Below are 19,474 nucleotides of genomic sequence, written 5' to 3'. Positions count from 1 at the left end.
GTGTATTTGGAGTTTCACATCATGATGCTGAAGATATGAGACCTGCCAGATCCTCAGCAGTTCAAAATGCCCAGAGGGCTGAACTGTGACCTGAAGCCATATCATCCTTGAAAAATAAATATGAAGTTGGGGCGGGGGGGGGGGGCATGCTGGGAGGGCCTGGGAGGAGCTGAAGGGAGGAAATGGAGGTGGGTATATGAGCATAATACATTGTCTACATATATCAAATACCCAAAGAACAACACCATTGTAAAATAAACCGGAACACAAACAGATCCTACAGAGAAGAGAGAAGCATCAAGGCAGGGTTTGGTTTGTTTGTGTGTTTATTTTTTGTTCTTAATTTTCTTAGACTGACCCTCTTCTGTTTGCTTCTAGCCTGTAGTCACGCTCTCAAGCCACTGTTCCCAAAACAAAGCTCGCGTGCAGCGCATGGAGCCAGTGGCATCAGTGGCTCGTAGCCGATCACAACAGTCCCCTTTGTAGGGTCTTCCTGAAGGAAAAGCGGAAGGAGTCCCTGTGGACACCACGGCATGTTTGTTTGGCCTGAATAGTTTTTTTCCCCCCCTCTGGGGCCCAGCATGTAAAACACCTTAAGTTAAATTCAGTAAATAGCTGCTGAACACTACTAAATGAATACAAGATTTGGGACATTGCAAGACAATCTAAATTATGTGTGCAATGACTTAATGCTTCCATATTTAAATTTTGCTGTGGACCGATTTCTTAAAATGTAATTTTGGAGCTCTCTCTCAGGAACTGATTTTTCTTTTCCATTTTTAACTGTTGATCTACAGTAATCCAATGTTTTACCCCAATCACATACTGTCCCTTTTATCTGAAATGCCAATCCCTTTAAGGTTTACCTTGTAACATGACCAAAGACTGTCGAAGCCGACTGTTCTCCTTCCGGATGTTGGTCAGTTTTTCTTTCAGGTTTTTGATTTTGGTACAAAGTTCCTCCTTGGACAGTTCTGCTAAGGGAGTTTCATCATCGCTGGAGCTCTCGCCAGGCAGGAAGGCATTTCCAGAATATGGGTCTCTCTAAAACACAAGGCACATACAACAAAAGACACCTTGCAGTTCCTTTAACAGCTACCCCATGCTTGTATGCCAGCACCAAACTGAGTTATTGTGAATTTTTAAAAACAACTTGAACTTGCCAAGGAAGTCTCACAGAATAATTCAGTTTGGTGCTGGGACAGACATAGACAACATTGCCAAGAAATAGGATAGAGAGGTTAAGAAATAGATGCCTGAGCCTGAAAATTGGGATGTATGATAGAGTGGGCTGTATGATAGAGTGGGCTGTCAATTCACCAGGGAAGTGAGATCCACTCAACCAAGGATGCTAGAATGCTGCTGGCCCATTCAGCCTTGGAAAAACAGGTAAAGAAATGGGTCCCTGCCTTATTCTAAACACATGCATGCACTAACACACATACACACTCACACACAGACAGAGATTCATACACACATACACCCACATGTAGGTGCTTACACATGTGTAAACATATACATGCATACTCACACACATGCACATACATATTTATACATATATACACACAGTTGCATACAAATCCCTGCATACATTAATAATTTATACATCAAAAGTAAAATGCAAAAATTATACAAAAGACATAAATGTATGTATTTAAAACTTGGAGTGGGCATTTCTTAGATATAAAATCTCTAATTGCAATATTTAAAAAGAACTTTTATTCATAGGCACACTAAACAGAGAAAAAGACAATAAGAACCAATTGAAAATTGGTTATAATATGATGTTTGTGGTCTTGTTATATGTAATACATTATATATGTTACCTTTAATATAATGTCATATCTGCAGTGTTGTTAATCGAAACAAACTCAATGGAAAAGTGAGCAAATGATATGAAGGGGGCATTTTACAGAACAGAAAACGTATATGGCTCATCAGTAGACACAGAGATACTCAGTTTCATCAGTGAGCAGAGATAAGGTCAAAATCATCAATTACCATTTGGGCAAAAACCATGGAATCTGACAAAACTAAACAGAGTGGGCATGGATCATTGAAATTCTCTATACGTTGCTGCAGGAAGAGAACTTGGCCCACCACTTTGGAAAACACTGTGATACTCTCCTGTGAAGTTTAAAATTTACCTCCTGTGCTCTTGCAAATGATCCCCAGATCTGTGTGTGCATACAGGAAAACATGTCCAAGACTTCCAACAGAAGCAAGATTAATAATGGTGAGAATCTGAAGGCAATCCAAGTATCTACTGTCAGGACAGGGGACAGGGCACTTGGGCTGAACTCAGACAGTGGGATTTACACAGCATGACAGTGATAAGTCACATGACAGGGGACAGGGCTCTTGGGCTGGACTCAGACAGTGGGATTTACACAGCATGACAGTGATAAGTCACATGACAGGGGACAGGGCACTTGGGCTGGACTCAGACAGTGGGATTTACCCAGCACTGACAGTGGATAAATTAGAGCCACAGAGAATCACTGTTAGTGCAATGCAGAGTGAAACAAGCAAGTTCCAGAGGTAAACGTACAATGTATCATTTGGACAGTTAAGAAGTAAACAAGCCAGTGAGTAGCATACACACTTGCCAGCTCCTTAGGAGACTGAGGCAGGGGGATCACTTGACTCCAGGAAACAAGGTCACTCTTAAACAACATAGTGAAAACCCTCCTCAAAAGACAGAAGTGAGAAACTGAAATGAATGATAAATTATTTAGAAACTTGTATTATACATTAATATGCAATCTACAATATGAAATAGATATTTATATATGACTCAGTTTTATATATGTGTGTGGTTTTTTTGTTGTTTGTTTGTTTTGTTTTGTTTTGCTTTTTTTGAGACAGGGTTTCTCTTGTGTAGCTTTTGAGTCTTTCCTGGAACTCACTCTGTAGCCCAGGCTGGCCTCGAACTCACAGAGATCTGCCTGCCCCTGCCTCCCGAGTGCTGGGGTTAAAGGTGTGCGCCACCTCCACCCAGCTATAGGTGTGTTTTTTTTTTTTTTTATGAAAAGCAGGCTAGGGACGTAGTTCAGTGGTGGAGTGGTTGCTTAGCATGTGCAAGGCTTAAACCCTGTGGTGGGGAGGGAGGGAACTGAATACATTACAGGCAAGACTGACAGGGAAGGGATTGTTTGGGGGTTATCTGAGGAAAGGAAGTGGTTTTACTGGAGTTTATTTCTCTTTAAATAAACACATTCATAGGAAAAGAGAGCACTTGTTCCTCAGTCTCCCTGTCCAAACAGCAGTGCTGCTATCACTGTGTGTATCAGAAGCTTTCTTTGTTTTAGAACCTTTTCCTTTTCCACTCTCAGGCTTCTTTTCCCAAGCTTAGACTCTAGGCCAGGGGTTCTCAACCTGTGGGTCTCGACCCCTTTGGGGATTCCCTAAGACCATCAGAAAGCACAGATATTTACATTACAATTCATAGCAGTAGCAAAATTATAAAGTGGGAACAGAAATAATTTTATGGTTGGGGGGTCACCACAACATGAGGAGCTGTATTAAAGAGTCACCGCATTAGGAAGGTTGAGAACCACTGCTCTAGGGAACTTGGGATTTGATCTTTATAAATCTAATACTAGGCTGTGTACAGTAGGCATTTTGCCATCTCTGTTACTGTGGTAAGATGTGATAGGCTTTTCTTCCCCTGTAGCTCATTCCCATCCTTTCCTTCTCTCTACTTTGCATTCAGAGTTTCTCTATTGGGATTGCCACAAAGCTAATTCTTTGATTTATTGTCTCAGAGAAAAGAAAGTACAGATTCACCCAAAAGAAAGCTCTGGTTTATTTTTTAAGTTTTACAAATAGCTTTTGAGGTCAAAAGTGAGACAATAATTAGAAATGTTTCAAACAATGATGAGATTTAAAAAAAAAAAAACCAAACCACAAATTACTAAACTGGTGTGTGTGTACACACACATATGTATACATGCAAATACACATATAAGAGCCATTATGTGTGTGTGTCTGTACACATAACTGGAAATTTCAGTGTTTAAGGCCATGTATAAACACAAAAATTCAGATGCATATAGCATGAAGGTTTTTAAAAAAATGAACCTGAGGCCTGGCAGTGGTAGCACACGCCTTTGATCCCAGCATGCAGGAGGCAGAGGCAGGCGGATCTCTGTGAGTTTGAGGCCAGCCTGGGCTACCGAGTGAGTTCTAGGAAAGGTACCAAAGCTACACAGACACCCTGTCTTGAAAAACAAACAAACAAAGAAACAAAAAAAGAGCCTGAGAATAGAAAAGAGAAAGGCCATGGCACAGGGAAAGCTCATGCTATGAGGCATTCTGGTGCTTGGAGTGGGAGCCTGGAGAATAAAGAACAAAAGTTTCAGAAAATCAAAGTCCAGTGTCTGTGTTCCTCCTTCACTGGTTCTTTTGGCAGAATTTCAGGAGTGGGAACGTGGGAGGTGAACATCCATGTAAGGAGGGCCAGTGGGGCCACAGACTACCTCCCTGCTTGTTATCAGCGTTCTCTACAGTCTCTAAAGAAGTTATGCTCGTGGTCCAGCATAACTTCAGGGCAGCACATGGCCTCTCTGGGCCATAGATGGAAACAGTCAAACCAGTGTTTAGACAAGTGGGTGAAAACCAGCATCCAGACTCTCCAGAGCTCATGCCAAGCAGCTAGAAAATCCAAAGGGTCCTGATGTCCTAGTCGGGAGATAGGCAAGTGTCTGAGGGAACTGATAAAAGACAGCATGTAGCGAGAGACTACACAAAGTGCCAGTGTGGAAGGTGGCCACGGGTGCCAAGCTGGCAAAGCGTGGGGGTGGAGCCAACAGAATCCCCAAAGGGCCTGGAAGGGCGGAACACTAATGGATACCTAGGGACTAGTCAGGGACATTAAGAACTTTGGTAGAAGAGATACGTCCCTCCCCAAATGCTGAGATGATATGCAAGCCTTCCCCAAACCTGGATCACTTCCCGAGGAAAACAGTGGAGTGAAGGAGGGAAAGAAGAATGTAGGATTGATTGAAGCTTCAATCGTGAAGTGACTAAAACAGTATTAACAACAGCCCAAAGGGGATGTCTCATGGTGAATGGAGAAGCTTAGGTTTTATTGTTTGAGTTGAGTTTTGGTTTGGTCTTCTCAAGCAGGAACAGAGACTCAAAAGCCTGATGAGATCAGTCACAGGAAAATGTAACCAAACCTTTGTATGATTTGTGATACATATATTCAGTTCTCACAAACACATAAATATGCATTTCATTTTTATATGTGAGTTTGTGTAGATATATATGAATGCAATATATACAATAGCAATGAAAATTACCATAGCTAATGTACTCTTATTATAAGTGTAAATCTTAGGGGGGAAACGATGCATTTGATTAAATGTAAATGAAAGGTAGTTTGAAAACTGCCTGTTCAGACAAGAATTCTATGGATAGTAATTGGTCTTATTCTTATTAGCAACTTTTAGAAAGTTCCTGTAAGAAAGAAAGGAATTCAAGCAAGATCACCAGAGGAAGGGAGGGAGGAAGGAAGACAATGCGGAATTGACTGGAAGAATTTGTTATCTTTCAAACTTCATTACAACAGACTGATTTCTAAATAGGCAAAACAATGAGAATTGAATGGGAAAATCCACCAGAATGGAGCCAGAACCCCAAAGAAAAGTTGGCAGAGGAAGAGAGTGTTCACTGTGTCTAAGTAGCTATGTTCTCTCACTCCTTCATGGAAATAGGTAGGGAGGGGGGCACACAGCTCTTAGCTGAAGAATTCACTTCCCAGACTCTTATGCTACTCACTGTGGCCACATCTAAGTTCCTACATGATCAGAAACAATATGTGCCATGACTGTCCCACAACCTTAAAGGAATGAAAAGCTTCCTACCTGAATCTTTTTCCTGAAATCATTAGGAGTTAGTTGTTAGACTCAGAGACAAAGCTGTGTGTTGGGGAAGAAGATGGATCAACTGTGAGAATCTTCAGCACCATGAAGCTTCCATGTCAGGCTAATCTTCAAGATTGGAGGAACATTCCACAATTACTTCCCCAGGTCAACAGCAGGTAGATTTTTAACCCTGTTTTCTCAAGAGCCTTCCTGTGTGAGCTCTGATGATGGAATCCAGCCCACATGAGATGCTTTGGAGTCAAGGGATACCTTCAAGTATTTTGTTTCATAAGGCCTTTAGGTAACTGCTATCAATTGGAGAGAAAAGAGCCTGAACACAGATGTAATAAGGGCTTTCAGGCCCAAGATCTTTGACCAAATAAGATCTCTGGTTGGAGTGAATTGCAATGGAAACAAACAGAATTATGTAGTTTGGAAAGGTATTAAGATTTTGAGGACAGGAGAGTTCCAAAGACAGCACCAGGCTGGCCTCAAGAGCATGTGCTTATTTTACCCCTGCGTATCTTCAAGCCCACGCTAGGAAGTTGCAATAAGAGATCTGATGAAAATCAGAAATACGGATATTAATGCTGATACCGATAATATTAATACTGATGATATTGATAAAGTATGAATGCAAAAAGGCCTGTGCATTGCCCCTGGGCATGTTGACTGGGTGGATGGGGAGGCTTCAGAAAACCATCTTCTGTGGCAATGCAGTATTGTGAAAATATCTCTTACAGTCTACCTGACCAAAGCTTTTGCTGGACCTCACAGCCAGAGTTAATAATATACCTTGAGGTCACTTAAGACTAAAGACTGCTAACTGTCTACTTTGCCTTTTTCAAAAACAAAACAAAACAAAACAAAAACAAAAACAAACAAAAATAAATTAAAAAAAACTACCTTTAAGAGAAGAATGTAACAGTCAACCTTACTTGCCTTGGATTAGCTTACATGGGAATTAGCTGGATTTCCTGACCTAAGCTAATGCATAGCTGTCGTCTTACATTATGTACTCTTTCATGCTTCTGACCTGGAGTAATGTATGTGTATCATTTGCTGAAGGCAGCCAATATAGAGGTTGGAAGCAACTTTCTAAAATCTACCATGAAGGTTGAAAGCCTCTGTTTATGGATATTGGTTGATAAACCACGTGTGTAGTTGTTTGTAGTCTGGGTCTGTGGTGATGTTGTGTTCCCCAAACTATTGTGCACCCTAATAAACTTATCTGGGGCCAGAGAACAGAACAGTCACTAGACAGACATAGAGGCCAAAAATGGTGGCATACACACCTTTAATCCTAGCATTCCAAAGGCAGAGACCTGTCTGGATCTCTGTGAGTTCAAATCCATACTGGAAATAGCTAGGCATGGTGACACACGCCTTTAATCCCAGGAAATGATGGCAGGAAGAAGAAAGGTATATAAGGCATGAAAACCAGGAACTAGAGCGGGTTAAGCTTTTAGGCTTTTGAGCAACAGTTCAGCTGAGATCCATTTGGATGAGGACTGAGAGGCTTCCAGTCTGAGGATACAGGATCAGCTGAGGAGTTGGCAAGGTGAGGTGGCTGTGGCTTGTTCTGCTTCTCTGATCTTCCACTGTTGACCCCAATACCTGGCTCCCGGTTTGTTTTTATTAACAAGACCTTCTAAGATTCGTGCTGGGGCCAGAGAACAGAACAGACACTAGATAGACATAGAGGACAGAAAATGGTGGCATACACTGACATGGGTCAGTTGGGATCAGCTGGAGCCAGTGACTTATCCCTTTAAAACTCTGTCAAATATTTCTGTAAAGTGTCCTGTTTCTTACCCCTGTGATGCTTTCTATGCTCTTCCATTGCTGGAGATGTCTTTCTGTATGATGTGGATGTGTTGCTCTGATTGATTGATGAATAAAACACTGACTGGCCAGTAGCTAGGCAGGAAGTATAGTATAGGCAGGACAAGCAGGGAAGAGAATTCTGGGAGGTGGAAGGCTGAGTCAGGAGATGCTGCCAGCCGCCACCATGAGAAGCAAGATGTAAGTATACCGGTAAGCCACAAGCCATGTGGCAAGGTATAGATTTATAGAAATGGGTTAATTTAAGATATAAGAACTAGATAACAAGAAGCCTGCCACGGCCATACAGTTTATCAGTAATATAAGTTTCTGTGTGTTTACTTGGGTCTGAGCGGCTGCAGGAGCTGGGTGGACACAGGAAAACTCCAGCTACAGTTCCATAAAGACAGAGCCCTTTGTCAGGGACAGAGCCACACCACAGCCACACAGCAGACATACGCAGACACTGACAGTCACACACAGAGAAGACAGATGCCCAAGACAGACACACAGGGACAGACACAGGGACAGATTCACAAAACAGCCTTCGGGCTCAGACAACATCCAGACAGGTGACAGGGGGAGCATGAAGTAGAGACTTCAGATCTGGACTCGCTCTTGGTTAAACGACCTGGGGAGGAAATGCCTTATTCCTTTTCTCAGTGAGACACCAGTGCATTATTGGTGACGTCGAGTTGTCCACGAATGTGTTTAATCCATGCAGTCTTATAATGTCTAGTGAAAAGAATAGAAACCAACACACAATTCCCAAGCCACAAGTCATCCTCCTGTGTATTTCATACAGATAGGACCAACTGCTGGGGGATAGTTATGCTAAATCATTGGGTTTTAGTTGTTCTAGCCCCAGAAAAAAAACCCAAAATGGATAACCATATAAGCTGATGGTAATGTTAATTTGTTTCTCTACAGAACACGTTTTATGATTTATATGTTTCTCATAATATGAAGTCTTATAGTATTTTTTGGAAAATGCAGTGCTTATTGAAAAATCAGAAGTGAATTAAGATTCATATAATGATATCCAGGTGCCACGACATGACATACACGTAGTATTCTGCAGCGCAGTGTGCATTGCAAGATGAAGAATTCTGAAAACCACTCCACAGATGATGGCTACCTCAGGGATGGTGCATTTAGACAGCAGGGGAACGGAGTCTGTAAAAGGAAAAGCTGCCTGTCCACGGGAAGGTCTTGTAATGGTAAGTAGAAAAGCAAAGCCCATGGCAGTGCATATGGGAAGTCACACTTCATTATAAATAAAGAAATGCAGGCAGGTCAGGGAAGCAATAGTGGGTGTGGAGTGGGTACAAAGAGCGTGGATCAGAGACACGCATATGAGGGAGACATCACTGTTCACTCTTAAAATATTTAAGTTATCAGAGTGCAATATTTAAAACATTAAGAACATGCAAATGTAGCACGCTACATGTATTACAAAACGTGTACAAATGTGTGACTGTATAAAGACATATAAATAAAAATAGAAAGTGAACATGTTGGTTAATTGTCCAAAGTATAGGACAAGGGAATGGGATGGTGAGGATGGCCATGATCTAGGTTCTAAACTGAAGAGCAAAGAGTACGTCTTAATGGAGAAATATACCAATTTCTGCAAAGTACTTTGGGAGGGGAAATATTTTCAGACAGTTTGATGATTTTTTGCTGTACAGAACAGCAAACGAAATTTCAACAATGACATACCTGGTCCTGGCTGAAATGAAGCAGGAAGACTGCCTGTTGACTGTGTTTCCAACTCAAGCTTAAAATGAATAGAAACTATATTCTCTCAGCTGAGTAAAGAATAAACACAAATTACCAGAAAAGGGGAGAAAGTGCCAAGAAGCCAGGGCAGGGATTGTAGACGGTGCTTGAGCTAGAGAAGGAGATGAAATCAAAGCCACAGAAAACCAACCTGTGCTTTATCCACGGCACTGTTCGCATCTTCGGAGTTCACCGTCTCTGTCCGCTTCCTCTTTCTTCTTCCAAGAACTTGGTTATCGGTAACGGCATCTGTCTGCAAACTCGTCTGCATTTTCTCACTTACTCAGCAGAGGCTTTCTGCAACCATCCAAGGCAGAGACTCCATGTAGGTGCTGCTCTTCTGCATGCAGCTAATGCTTCCCCTTAAAAACAACCACAAAACAGAGGGTGCATCATGCTTCAGCGGGCTGCCTGCTCAGGCTGCCACAGGATGCTTCCTGCCTTTGCGTCACCCACTGGCCAATTTAGTAGACGTTTGTCCCCTGACTCAAAAGGCTTTCAGCTTTGGCATCACCGTGAACATACTCATGTTGTGATCTGGCTGAAAAAAAAAAAAAATCAAATAGTATAAAAACAATTCCCATCTGTTGTTCTTGTCAAGTAGCTATGAAGAATCAACGATTTTTTAAATTATAAATATATATACACAGTATCACAGAGTACTGAAGTTATGCACATCTAGGGAAATATATTAATAGTAGTACACAGCACCAGGATCAAAGACGAAAGTATTCCTGAGAAATCAGTAAGATTTGCTTAGAACTGAGTTTTGCTTTAAAAGGTGTTTTTCTTCCTGAAAACTCTGAAGTCCCCTCCCTTGTTGGAAACTAAGTGTTTCTATCAGTGAGGTTGCAACGATGATATTTAACCTCGGTTGTGTATAGCTGGAGCGGCACATTAGGTCTCACTTAATCTTCAGAGTACCTGCTTTAATTGGTTTGTTTTCATAAGCATTTAATTATAAATAATAAAGCTTTGGAAAGGGATGGAGCATATGAATCTTCATGAAATACGTAGAGTATTGAGCAAACAGTCATATTATGTTTATCAAATCACTACACTAGCAAGTACATTACTCAGATTTTTTTTATTCACAAAACTCATAATAAACACAGAGTACAACTTTTTGGAAGCTATATTTTCCAATGTAAAGAGTGGAGTTTTAAGATAACATTAAAGTTGGCCATGGGGATGCACACCTGTAATGCTAGTACTTTAGAGATGAAGGCAAGAGGATCTTGTGTTCAAGGCCAGCCTGGGTGACATAGTGAGATCCATTTTCAAAATTCCAAAATAAAATGAAACAAAATAAGATACACAAAAAAGTAAAACAACAGAAGGATAGCATTTGGCTTAATTGGGGTTCAAATGGAATGTCTGAGTTCATAAAAACAATTTCAAATGTTGTGTGTGTGTGTGTGTGTGTGTGTGTGTGTGTGTGTGAAGGGACACATGTACCATAGTGTGCATGTGGAGGACAAAACAATTTGTGGGTTCAAGGGACTAAACTCAGAATTCCAGGTTTGTGTGGTTATTTGTTTTTGTTTTTTTTTTTGTTTTTACTTATTTATTTTTTTTTTGGATTTTTTGAGACAGGGTTTCTCTGTGTAGCTTTGGTGTCTGTCCTGGATCTTGCTCTGTAGACCAGGCTGGCCTTGAACTCACAGAGATCCACCTGGCTTTGCCTCCCGAGTGCTGGGATTAAAGGTGGGTGCCACCGCTTGGTTTCTTAATGACTGGCATTCTGACTGGGTTGAGATGGAATCTTACTGTAGCTTTAATTTCCATTTCTCTGACAGCTAGTGAGATTTAATATTTTTTTTTCATGTTTTTAATGGCGTATCTGTTCATTTCATTTCCCCCATTATTGACGAGGCTGTTTGGTTTCTTGGTGTTTGCATTTTGACGGGTATTGTCTTGATTCTACAGATTAATATTGGCAGTACAGCCGTTTTCACAGTATTGATCCAGCATGGTGGGGTCTTCTCTGGCCTTACCTGTCCAGTGTTCGAATGCCCCCTACATGCTAGCTTTACAGTGTAGCCACCAGACCCAGGTGCAAATATTTACCTTTCATGCAAAGTTTACATTTTATGTATCCCTTCTTTCACACTGATAGAAACTGGTATGTGTTGACATCAACCTACAAGCTAATAAAAATTTTAACTGAGAACAGGTTAAGGAAAAGTTCCTCAATGGCCCAATAAAATGAATTTTGAAATAGGGAAAATTTCTTCACATAAAATCCATCCAGTAAAATGGATTTAGAAATAGGGAAAATTTCTTCAAATGGATGAATTTCTACGTTCACATGACCTACCAAAGTCAAACCAAGAAGAGATAATGAATTCTAACAGATCCATCACAAGCAATGAGATTGGAACAGGAATGAAAAGAAAACTTAAGACAAAAGAAGGCCTAGGTCCAAGCAGGTGCAGAACAGAATATTACCAGACCTTTAAAAGAACTGAAACCAGTGCTTTTCAAATTACTCCATAAAACTGAAAAGGGAAGAATGCTTCCAAATTCTCGTGGTGAGGCCAGCATTATTACACTCACAGCTAAACCAGATAAAGAAACACAAAAAAAATTATAAACCAATCTTCCTGATGAGTAGAGCATAAAATCTGTCAATAACATCCTTGCAAATTGAATTCAAGAACACATCATCAAGATCTTCCACCATGATGTCTATGTCATTCTAGTGCGGGTCAATGGATGAATACTAATAAGTGTAATTTAATACATAAATGGACTCAAGGACAGAAAGCACCTCATCATCTCAACAGATGCAGAAAAAAGCATTTAATAACATCCCGTTATGATGAAAGCCCCACAGAGACTAGTTATAGAGGGAATACATCCCAGCATAGGAAGGGCCATCACAGCAAGCCTGTAGCCAACAGTCTACTCCATTTCAACATGGTGCTTGAGGTTTTAGCTACAGCAGGAAGAAAAGGAACAAAAGGGTTGTAACAGGAAAGGAAGAAGTCAAAGTCTCCTCACTTGGAGATGATATGATTCTATACAGAGATCCTAAAGACTCCTCCATAAAATCTTACAGCTGATAAACATCTTCAGCAAAGTGACAGGCTACAAAATTACCACACAAAAGTTATGAGAGACCTGCCCTTTCCTAAACAGAAAGGGAAGAGGAGTGGATTGGGATGTGAGAACAGAGGGGGTCTGGGGGAAGGGACCAGGAGGAGAGGAGGGAGGGAAAACTGCAGCTGAGATGTAAAATAAATAAATAAATACATTTATTAAAAAAATGGGCCGCGCCGGGCGGTGGTGGCGCACGCCTTTAATCCCAGCACTCGGGAGGCAGAGCCAGGCGGATCTCTGTGAGTTCGAGGCCAGCCTGGACTACCAAGTGAGTTCCAGGAAAGGCACAAAGCTACACAGAGAAACCCTGCCTCGAAAAACCAAAAAAAAAAAAAAAAAAAAAAAAAAAAAAATGGGCCGGGCGGTGGTGGCGCACGCCTTTAATCCCAGCACTCAGGAGGCAGAGGCAGGCGGATCTCTGTGAGTTCGAGGCCAGCCTGGGCTACCAAATGAGTTCCAGGAAAGGCGCAAAGCTACACAGAGAAACCCTGTCTCGAAAAACCAAAAAAAAAAAAAGAATATTCCCATTTTTAAAAAATCATGCCGAGGACAAACATACAAAGAAAAAATTTGACAGGGGGGAATCCTATTCTTAATCCAAAACAACAAAACAAAACAATAACAACAAAAATCTTGCCTTGGAATAAACTTAACTAAGGATGTGAAAGACAAGTAAAACTTTAAAATACTGAAGAAAAAGATTGAGAAAGACACTAGAAAATGGAAAGACTTCCCATGCTCATGGACTAGAAGACTCAATGTTGGAAAAATGCGTATTTTATGAAAAGCAACCTACAGGTTCAATGCAATTCCATTTAGATATCAACTCCATTCTTCACAAAAACAGAAATCCAAAAATTCATATGGAAACACAAAGACAATGCATGTACAAAATAATCCTGAAATACAAGAATGGTACTAGTGGTGTTACCATACTTGATCTCAAGTTACACTACAGACCCATAGTAATAAAAACAGCATGGTCCTGGCACAAAAACAGATGCATAGATCAATGGCATAGAAAGAAGAGCCAGATATACGGCCATGAAAGCAAAGCAGCCTGTGTTTTTAGAATGAGGGGGGGAAATGCACACTGGAGAAAAGGCAGCATCTTCAACAAATGGTGCTGGAAAAAACAAACAAACAACTGGTTATCAGCATGCGGACAGAATGAAACTAGATACTTGTCTCTCCCTCTGACCAAAAAATCAGCTCCAAGTGCATCACAGATCACTGTGTAAAACCTGAAACTCTGTGAGTTCGAGGCCAGCCTGGGCTACCAAGTGAGTTCCAGGAGAGGCGCAAAGCTACACAGAGAAACCCTGTCTCGAAAAACCAAAAAAAACCCCCAAAAACAAAAAAAACAAACAAAAAAAAAACCCTGAAACTCTGAGAGTGCTGGAGGAAGACGTAGGGATACACTACAAAGATACAGGTGTAGGCGAGCACTTCCAAAATAGGACCACAGCCACCCAGGAAAAAGAAAATGCCAACGATTGACAAATCACACTCCATAAAACTAATGTTTCGATACAAAACAGGAAACTGCTGATTTTGTTAAGAAACAGTCCACAGAATGGGAGAAAATATTTGCCAAGTATATACCAGACAAAGGACTAATATCTAGACTAAACAAGTAAAGAGGAAAAAAAAACAAAAATATCAAGAAAACAGCCAAGGGCTTGAGAGATGGCCCAGTGGTTAAGAGCACTGGCTGCTCTTCTAGAGGACTGGGGTTCAAGTCCCAGCACTTACATGGCAGCTCACAACTGTCTGTAACAGCTGTTCCAGGGGATCTGACACCCTCATACAGACAGACATACATGCAAGCAAAACACCAATGCACATAAAACAAAACAAAACAAAACCCAGTCAAACAAAAAAGGGCTCTGTAATTGAATAAAGAAGGCTCAAAACAATACTAATGGCTAATAAACACTTTAAAAAGCATTCAATATTGTCCACCATCAGAGAAACACAAATTAAAAATACACTGAGATTCATCTCACTTTGGCCAGAATAGCTATGATTGAAAACTCAAGGGTGAGGACTCAGGCTTTCAGTTTGAGGATTCACGGGAACAGGATCAGTTGAGGAGTTGTCCAGGCTAATCTTGAAAACATCTTTAAGTCTGGTAACAATAACCAAGCCATCTGCGTGGGATGTGACAAGAACGGACCCGAACATTCTGCCCGAGGCCAACCAGGGGCCCAGCTGCTGATCCTGTGAACCCCAACAACTTGGAGGTGTTGGTAAGATTGCCCTACTGATCAACCTGTTCAGCTGAGATCCATTCGGGAGAGGTTTCAGAAGCCAGCAGCCTTCAGTCTGAGGAAACAAGATCAGCTGAGGAATTGGCGAGCAAGCAAAATGCGACCTGAGAACTCAAGAGAAGGAGCTGTCGTCCACCCACCGAACCAGATCACCAGAATCATAAGCCCACCCTATACCAACTGGGAACAGGTAAGGCCCCATCTCCAGATGGGCAGACCAGGTCTCTAGCCCCAAGGACCCAGCCATTGGAGCCCCCAGGGACCAGGCAGCTACCTTTCCCTGCTCCCTCACCAAAAACAAACAAACAAACAAACAAACAAACAAAAAAACCAGCCCCCAACAACCACTGGAGCCATAAGCCCACCCTGCACCAATTGGGAACAACTGCCCTGAGGCAGAAACCACTAACACTGGACTAAGCTGCTCCCAGAGAAACAGAGCCCAACAGCACCGATTCAACCAAGAACTCCTAGTGAACCAAGACTAACAATTAGAACAAAAGAGGCACCTTCAGACACAGACACCGCCTGTACCGAGAGGAGGAAGAGATGAGTAGATGCCAGTGCAAAAATACAGGCAACAACATAAAGACCTATATGACAACATCAGAACCTAGTGATCCTACACTTGCAAGACCTGAACATACAAAGGCAGAAGAAGCAGAAGAAATCAATCCTAAAAATGACTTGAAGAAGATGATAGAGGCCCTTAAAGAGGAAATGAAAAATTCCCTCAAAGAAATGGAAGAAAAAAACAAAAAATTAATATAATGAAGGTAAATGTAAGTAAAAATCGCAGTACACTACCATATACTCACTAGGATGGCAACTGAGAAGAAAACTAATAACTCAAGTATTGGTGCAATATGGAGAAACTGGAAACTTCATGTTGTGGTGGTGATATAAAATGGTGCAGTTGTGCTGGGCAGCGGTGGGGCATGCCTTTAATCCCAGCACTCGGGAGGAAGAGCCAGGTGGAACTGTGAGTTCGAGGCCAGCCTGGTCTACAAAGCGAGATCCAGGACAGGCACCAAAACTACACAGAGAAACCCTGTCTATAAATAAATAAATAAATAAATAAATAAATAAATAAATAAATAAAGTGCAGTTGCTGTGAAACCAGAATCTTGAAGAGATTTGTGTGTCCCCATGTTTACTGCAGCATTGTTCACAGTAGCTAAAGGTCCCTAGGTGTCTTATCACCAGAGGAATTGACAAGCAAAAAGAGTATATGTATACATCATGTCATTTGGTCTTGAAAAGAATTTCCAACATATGCTACAGTATGGATGAACCTTGATGGCGGTGTGGTTCAACTGTAAACTGTCTTGTAGGGAGTAAATGAGTATTGTGTATTGTTGGCATAGGCTCATTCACGTTGAGGACCCTAATGCCTCAGTGCCATGGGAATGGCAAAGCCTTCCTTGGGTCTAAGCGCAGATGTTGATGGTGTATGCAAAAAATGTCTACCATAACTTTCTCCTCCTGGTGTTTACAGCCTGAAGACTGCTCCCCTATAGAGACTGCTCCTACCTAGATAGGCTAATCCTTGTTCAGCTGTATGAAACAATCTCGCTTCCCTGCTCAACTGTACACAATCAAGAAGCTGAGTTTCTGGGTGTGCTGTGGTTTCCCCATCCGAGAGCCTAGACCACCTGATCCCAGCTCCTTGGTGTTGGTATGTATATTGTTTCTTTACTGTCTGCCACTGCCTCATCCCCTCACCGTCCCAGGTAGGTCAATCCCTAGAGCCATGCAGAGCACCATCTCCTACAGTCTCATGTGTTAAAAGTCCAGGTAGTGGTTTGGGGGATGTTACGGACATTTAAAGAGGGAGGACATTTCTGGAGGAAGTAGGTCCTTGGGAGGGGCTGGTTCTTGAGGATGTTTTATCCCTAAGCACCTTGCTGTCCCTTTCCCCACTTCTTGTCTGCCATGAGGTGGGTACTTTCCCTGCCACTTGTTCTCACGGCCATGACGGTTTGCTTAAATACACAGGCTAAGTGGCCATAGGATGAGAACTCTGAAACCATGAGCGGAAATATAGTCTACCTCCATTAAGTTATTTACATTAGCTGTTTGGTCACAGCAATGTAATAATAATGAATACATGGGACTTAGTTCCCAAAATACAAATGCAAAATGACTTCATTCATATGAGGTACACTGAGCAGCCAAATTTAGAGACAGAAAGTAGAATACTGAGTGGAAGGGGTTGGGAAGTAGGGAAGGGTCTGGGAACTACTGAATGGGTAAAGAGCTGAATTTGTAAGTTGGAAGTGGGGGATGATGGTGGTTATACTATATGAATGTAATTATTGTCACTGATTTATAGTTACCTATTGTAAAGATGGCAACTTTTGTCAGTGTGCACTTTAAAATTTTTAATTTAATTTTACTTTTCATTTTCTGTGTATGTGTATTTTGTCTGCATATGAACCTGTACACCACATGCATGCCTGGTGCCCCCATGACTCAGAAGAGGGTATTGGATCCCCTGGAACTGGAGTTACAGTTGTGGACTTTCATGTGGGTGCTGGGAATCAAACCCAGGTCCTCTTCAAGAGTAGCCAGTGCTCTTAAACCATCTCTCCAGTCCTGTTAATGTGCATTTATCACAACAAAAAGCAGAAACAATCTACCATACAAAAACATATCTATGCACTATCTTATGGCCACTATTGTAGAGACTGAATTAAAAAACCTCAACAGAGGAATAAAGCCAGGGAGTTAAGGTAAAGGCAAGCACCATTGGCAGATGCTTGAAAACAGGATTCTTAAATTCTCTACCAAAATCACCGCCTGGACTTAAGTCGCTGCAGCTTTACATACACACACATGAAATCTACCCCAGGCATCTGCCCAACAACTGTCTTCTCAGTCTTTGAGTGGTGCAACCATTGTTATTGAATATTGTACTAACAGATTATTGTTTGAAGCTATCTTACACAAGTCTTCCCTTTTTGCCTTTTAGAAACATCGCTTTGGCTCAGATGCCTTGAACATGCCTGTCACGTGTATTCCCACGGCAGTGCTATTCTACTCCCCACAACAACACTTAACGACTCCTTAGAGAATCTCTTATTATTATTTAGCTGATCAAATTAAATCACAGCCACATAATACCCAAGATATATGGTTGTATGAATATCATTAAGCCAGTGGCTTTCAATTTGTGTTTCACTGCAAGTTATAGAAAAAAATACATTTTGTGTGTGGGGGGGGGGGGCGAATAAAATCACACATTGCAGTTCAGAAGTCACACACATGCACTCACTCACTGGTGTGTGCACGCAGGAAAGTAAAACCTCAGAGACGCATTTATCTTTACTAAACACTGTATTTTACTTAAAAATATCTTGATAAGAACACAGTAAAATTGATTTCACAATTGTTCAAGTTTACTTTCTGTTGCCGTGATAAACACTATGTCCAAAAGCAACTCTAGGAGCAGAGGGCTTATTTTATCTTCAACCAACCAGGACAAGGATCCACAAGGGTCTTATAACCTGAAGTTAAGAACAATAGCATAAGAGATAACCGAATTCTTTTTTTTTTTTGTTTGGTTTTTTGAGACAGGGTTTCTCTGTGTAGCTTTGCGTCTTTCCTGGAACTCACTCTGTAGACCAGGCTGGCCTCGAACTCACAGAAATCCGCCTGCTTCTGCCTCCCAAGTACTGGGATTAAAGGGAGACAACCAAATTCTTTAAAAAAAAATTATCTAAAAGACAAAAGGGAGGTTTTGTAACATGAAAGCAAATACAGTTACAAATATGAAATTTTAATGCAGTTTTGCTTACATTTAACAAACCAATGACATAACTAATGCGTGAATTCAAAAGCTAATTGAAATTCTAAGAAACAAAAGTCTCCAAAGAGAAGCAAACTAAATGATTATCAAGAGATGCTTCAGTTGTCTCATCTTCCTTTGTGATAGAAAATCTGCATTATGAATTACATGAAAATGTGAGCCATGAACAATGCATTACACAAAGCTGAAGCTTGGTCCATGCACATTGCTCCCTGGTCATGCTCAGGAGAATATGAACTGGGTACTCATCCTATGTGACCCCCAAACAGTGGGATGGCATTCTACACAGTCCATGGTTAGCCTAGAGAGGTCTGAAAAGGTCTATAGTTTTAGCCCAGACTTTTAACAACGTAGAACATGGAGAAGTGGGATGTTTCCTACAACTGTGAGAAAGCTATCTCTTTACTAGAGGGAGAGAAGCCAAGATAGGAAGGATTCCACTGGGGGCTCTTCCAGTGCTCCAAGTAGAGCAGCAATGGCCAGAGTAAAACCAAGTACAGAGTTACCAGTGCTTAGCTTCTATTGGGAGATTATGAAGCTTCACTAGTGTCCATTGTGGGGACCATGACTTGCTTCTCCATGTTCAAGTGGCATCAGACACATTTAAAATTCTCAAGTAGTTGCTACTATATTTTGAATAAGAAGATGGTCAATATACATGAATACATATATGATATAAATACCCCCCCACACACACACACACTTGTGGGAGGAAGTCAAGTCTCTCCTTTCCCCATGCTGGTTCTGTGGTCATCAGGCTTGGCCATAAGCATCTTTACCTACTGAGCCATCTTATTAGCCTTCACTAT

The 19,474-nt window shown here is 41.3% G+C and overlaps 1 protein-coding gene across 3 annotated transcripts in view; it reads right to left on the bottom strand.

Moving 5' to 3' along the window:
* The window catches only part of Bend6 (BEN domain containing 6), a 69,959-nt gene that overhangs the window by 33,222 nt on the left and 17,263 nt on the right, over positions 1 to 19,474 (bottom strand). For all 3 annotated transcript variants that reach the window (XM_052745217.1, XM_052745218.1, XM_052745216.1), the window contains exons 2-3: positions 9,628 to 9,838; positions 867 to 1,044 (exon numbers count right to left, since the gene is read on the bottom strand). In XM_052745217.1, the coding sequence (XP_052601177.1) occupies positions 867 to 1,044; positions 9,628 to 9,747 (298 nt within the window). In that variant the 5' untranslated portion in view covers positions 9,748 to 9,838. The remainder of the gene's footprint in view (positions 1 to 866; positions 1,045 to 9,627; positions 9,839 to 19,474) is intronic.

Source organism: Peromyscus californicus, unplaced genomic scaffold, assembly GCF_007827085.1.
Source record: "Peromyscus californicus insignis strain IS unplaced genomic scaffold, ASM782708v3 Scaffold_19__1_contigs__length_69161282, whole genome shotgun sequence".
Lineage (NCBI taxonomy): Eukaryota > Metazoa > Chordata > Mammalia > Rodentia > Cricetidae > Peromyscus > Peromyscus californicus.
Note: the sequence above shows the minus strand (reverse complement) of the source record. Positions and strands in the feature narration are given on the sequence as shown.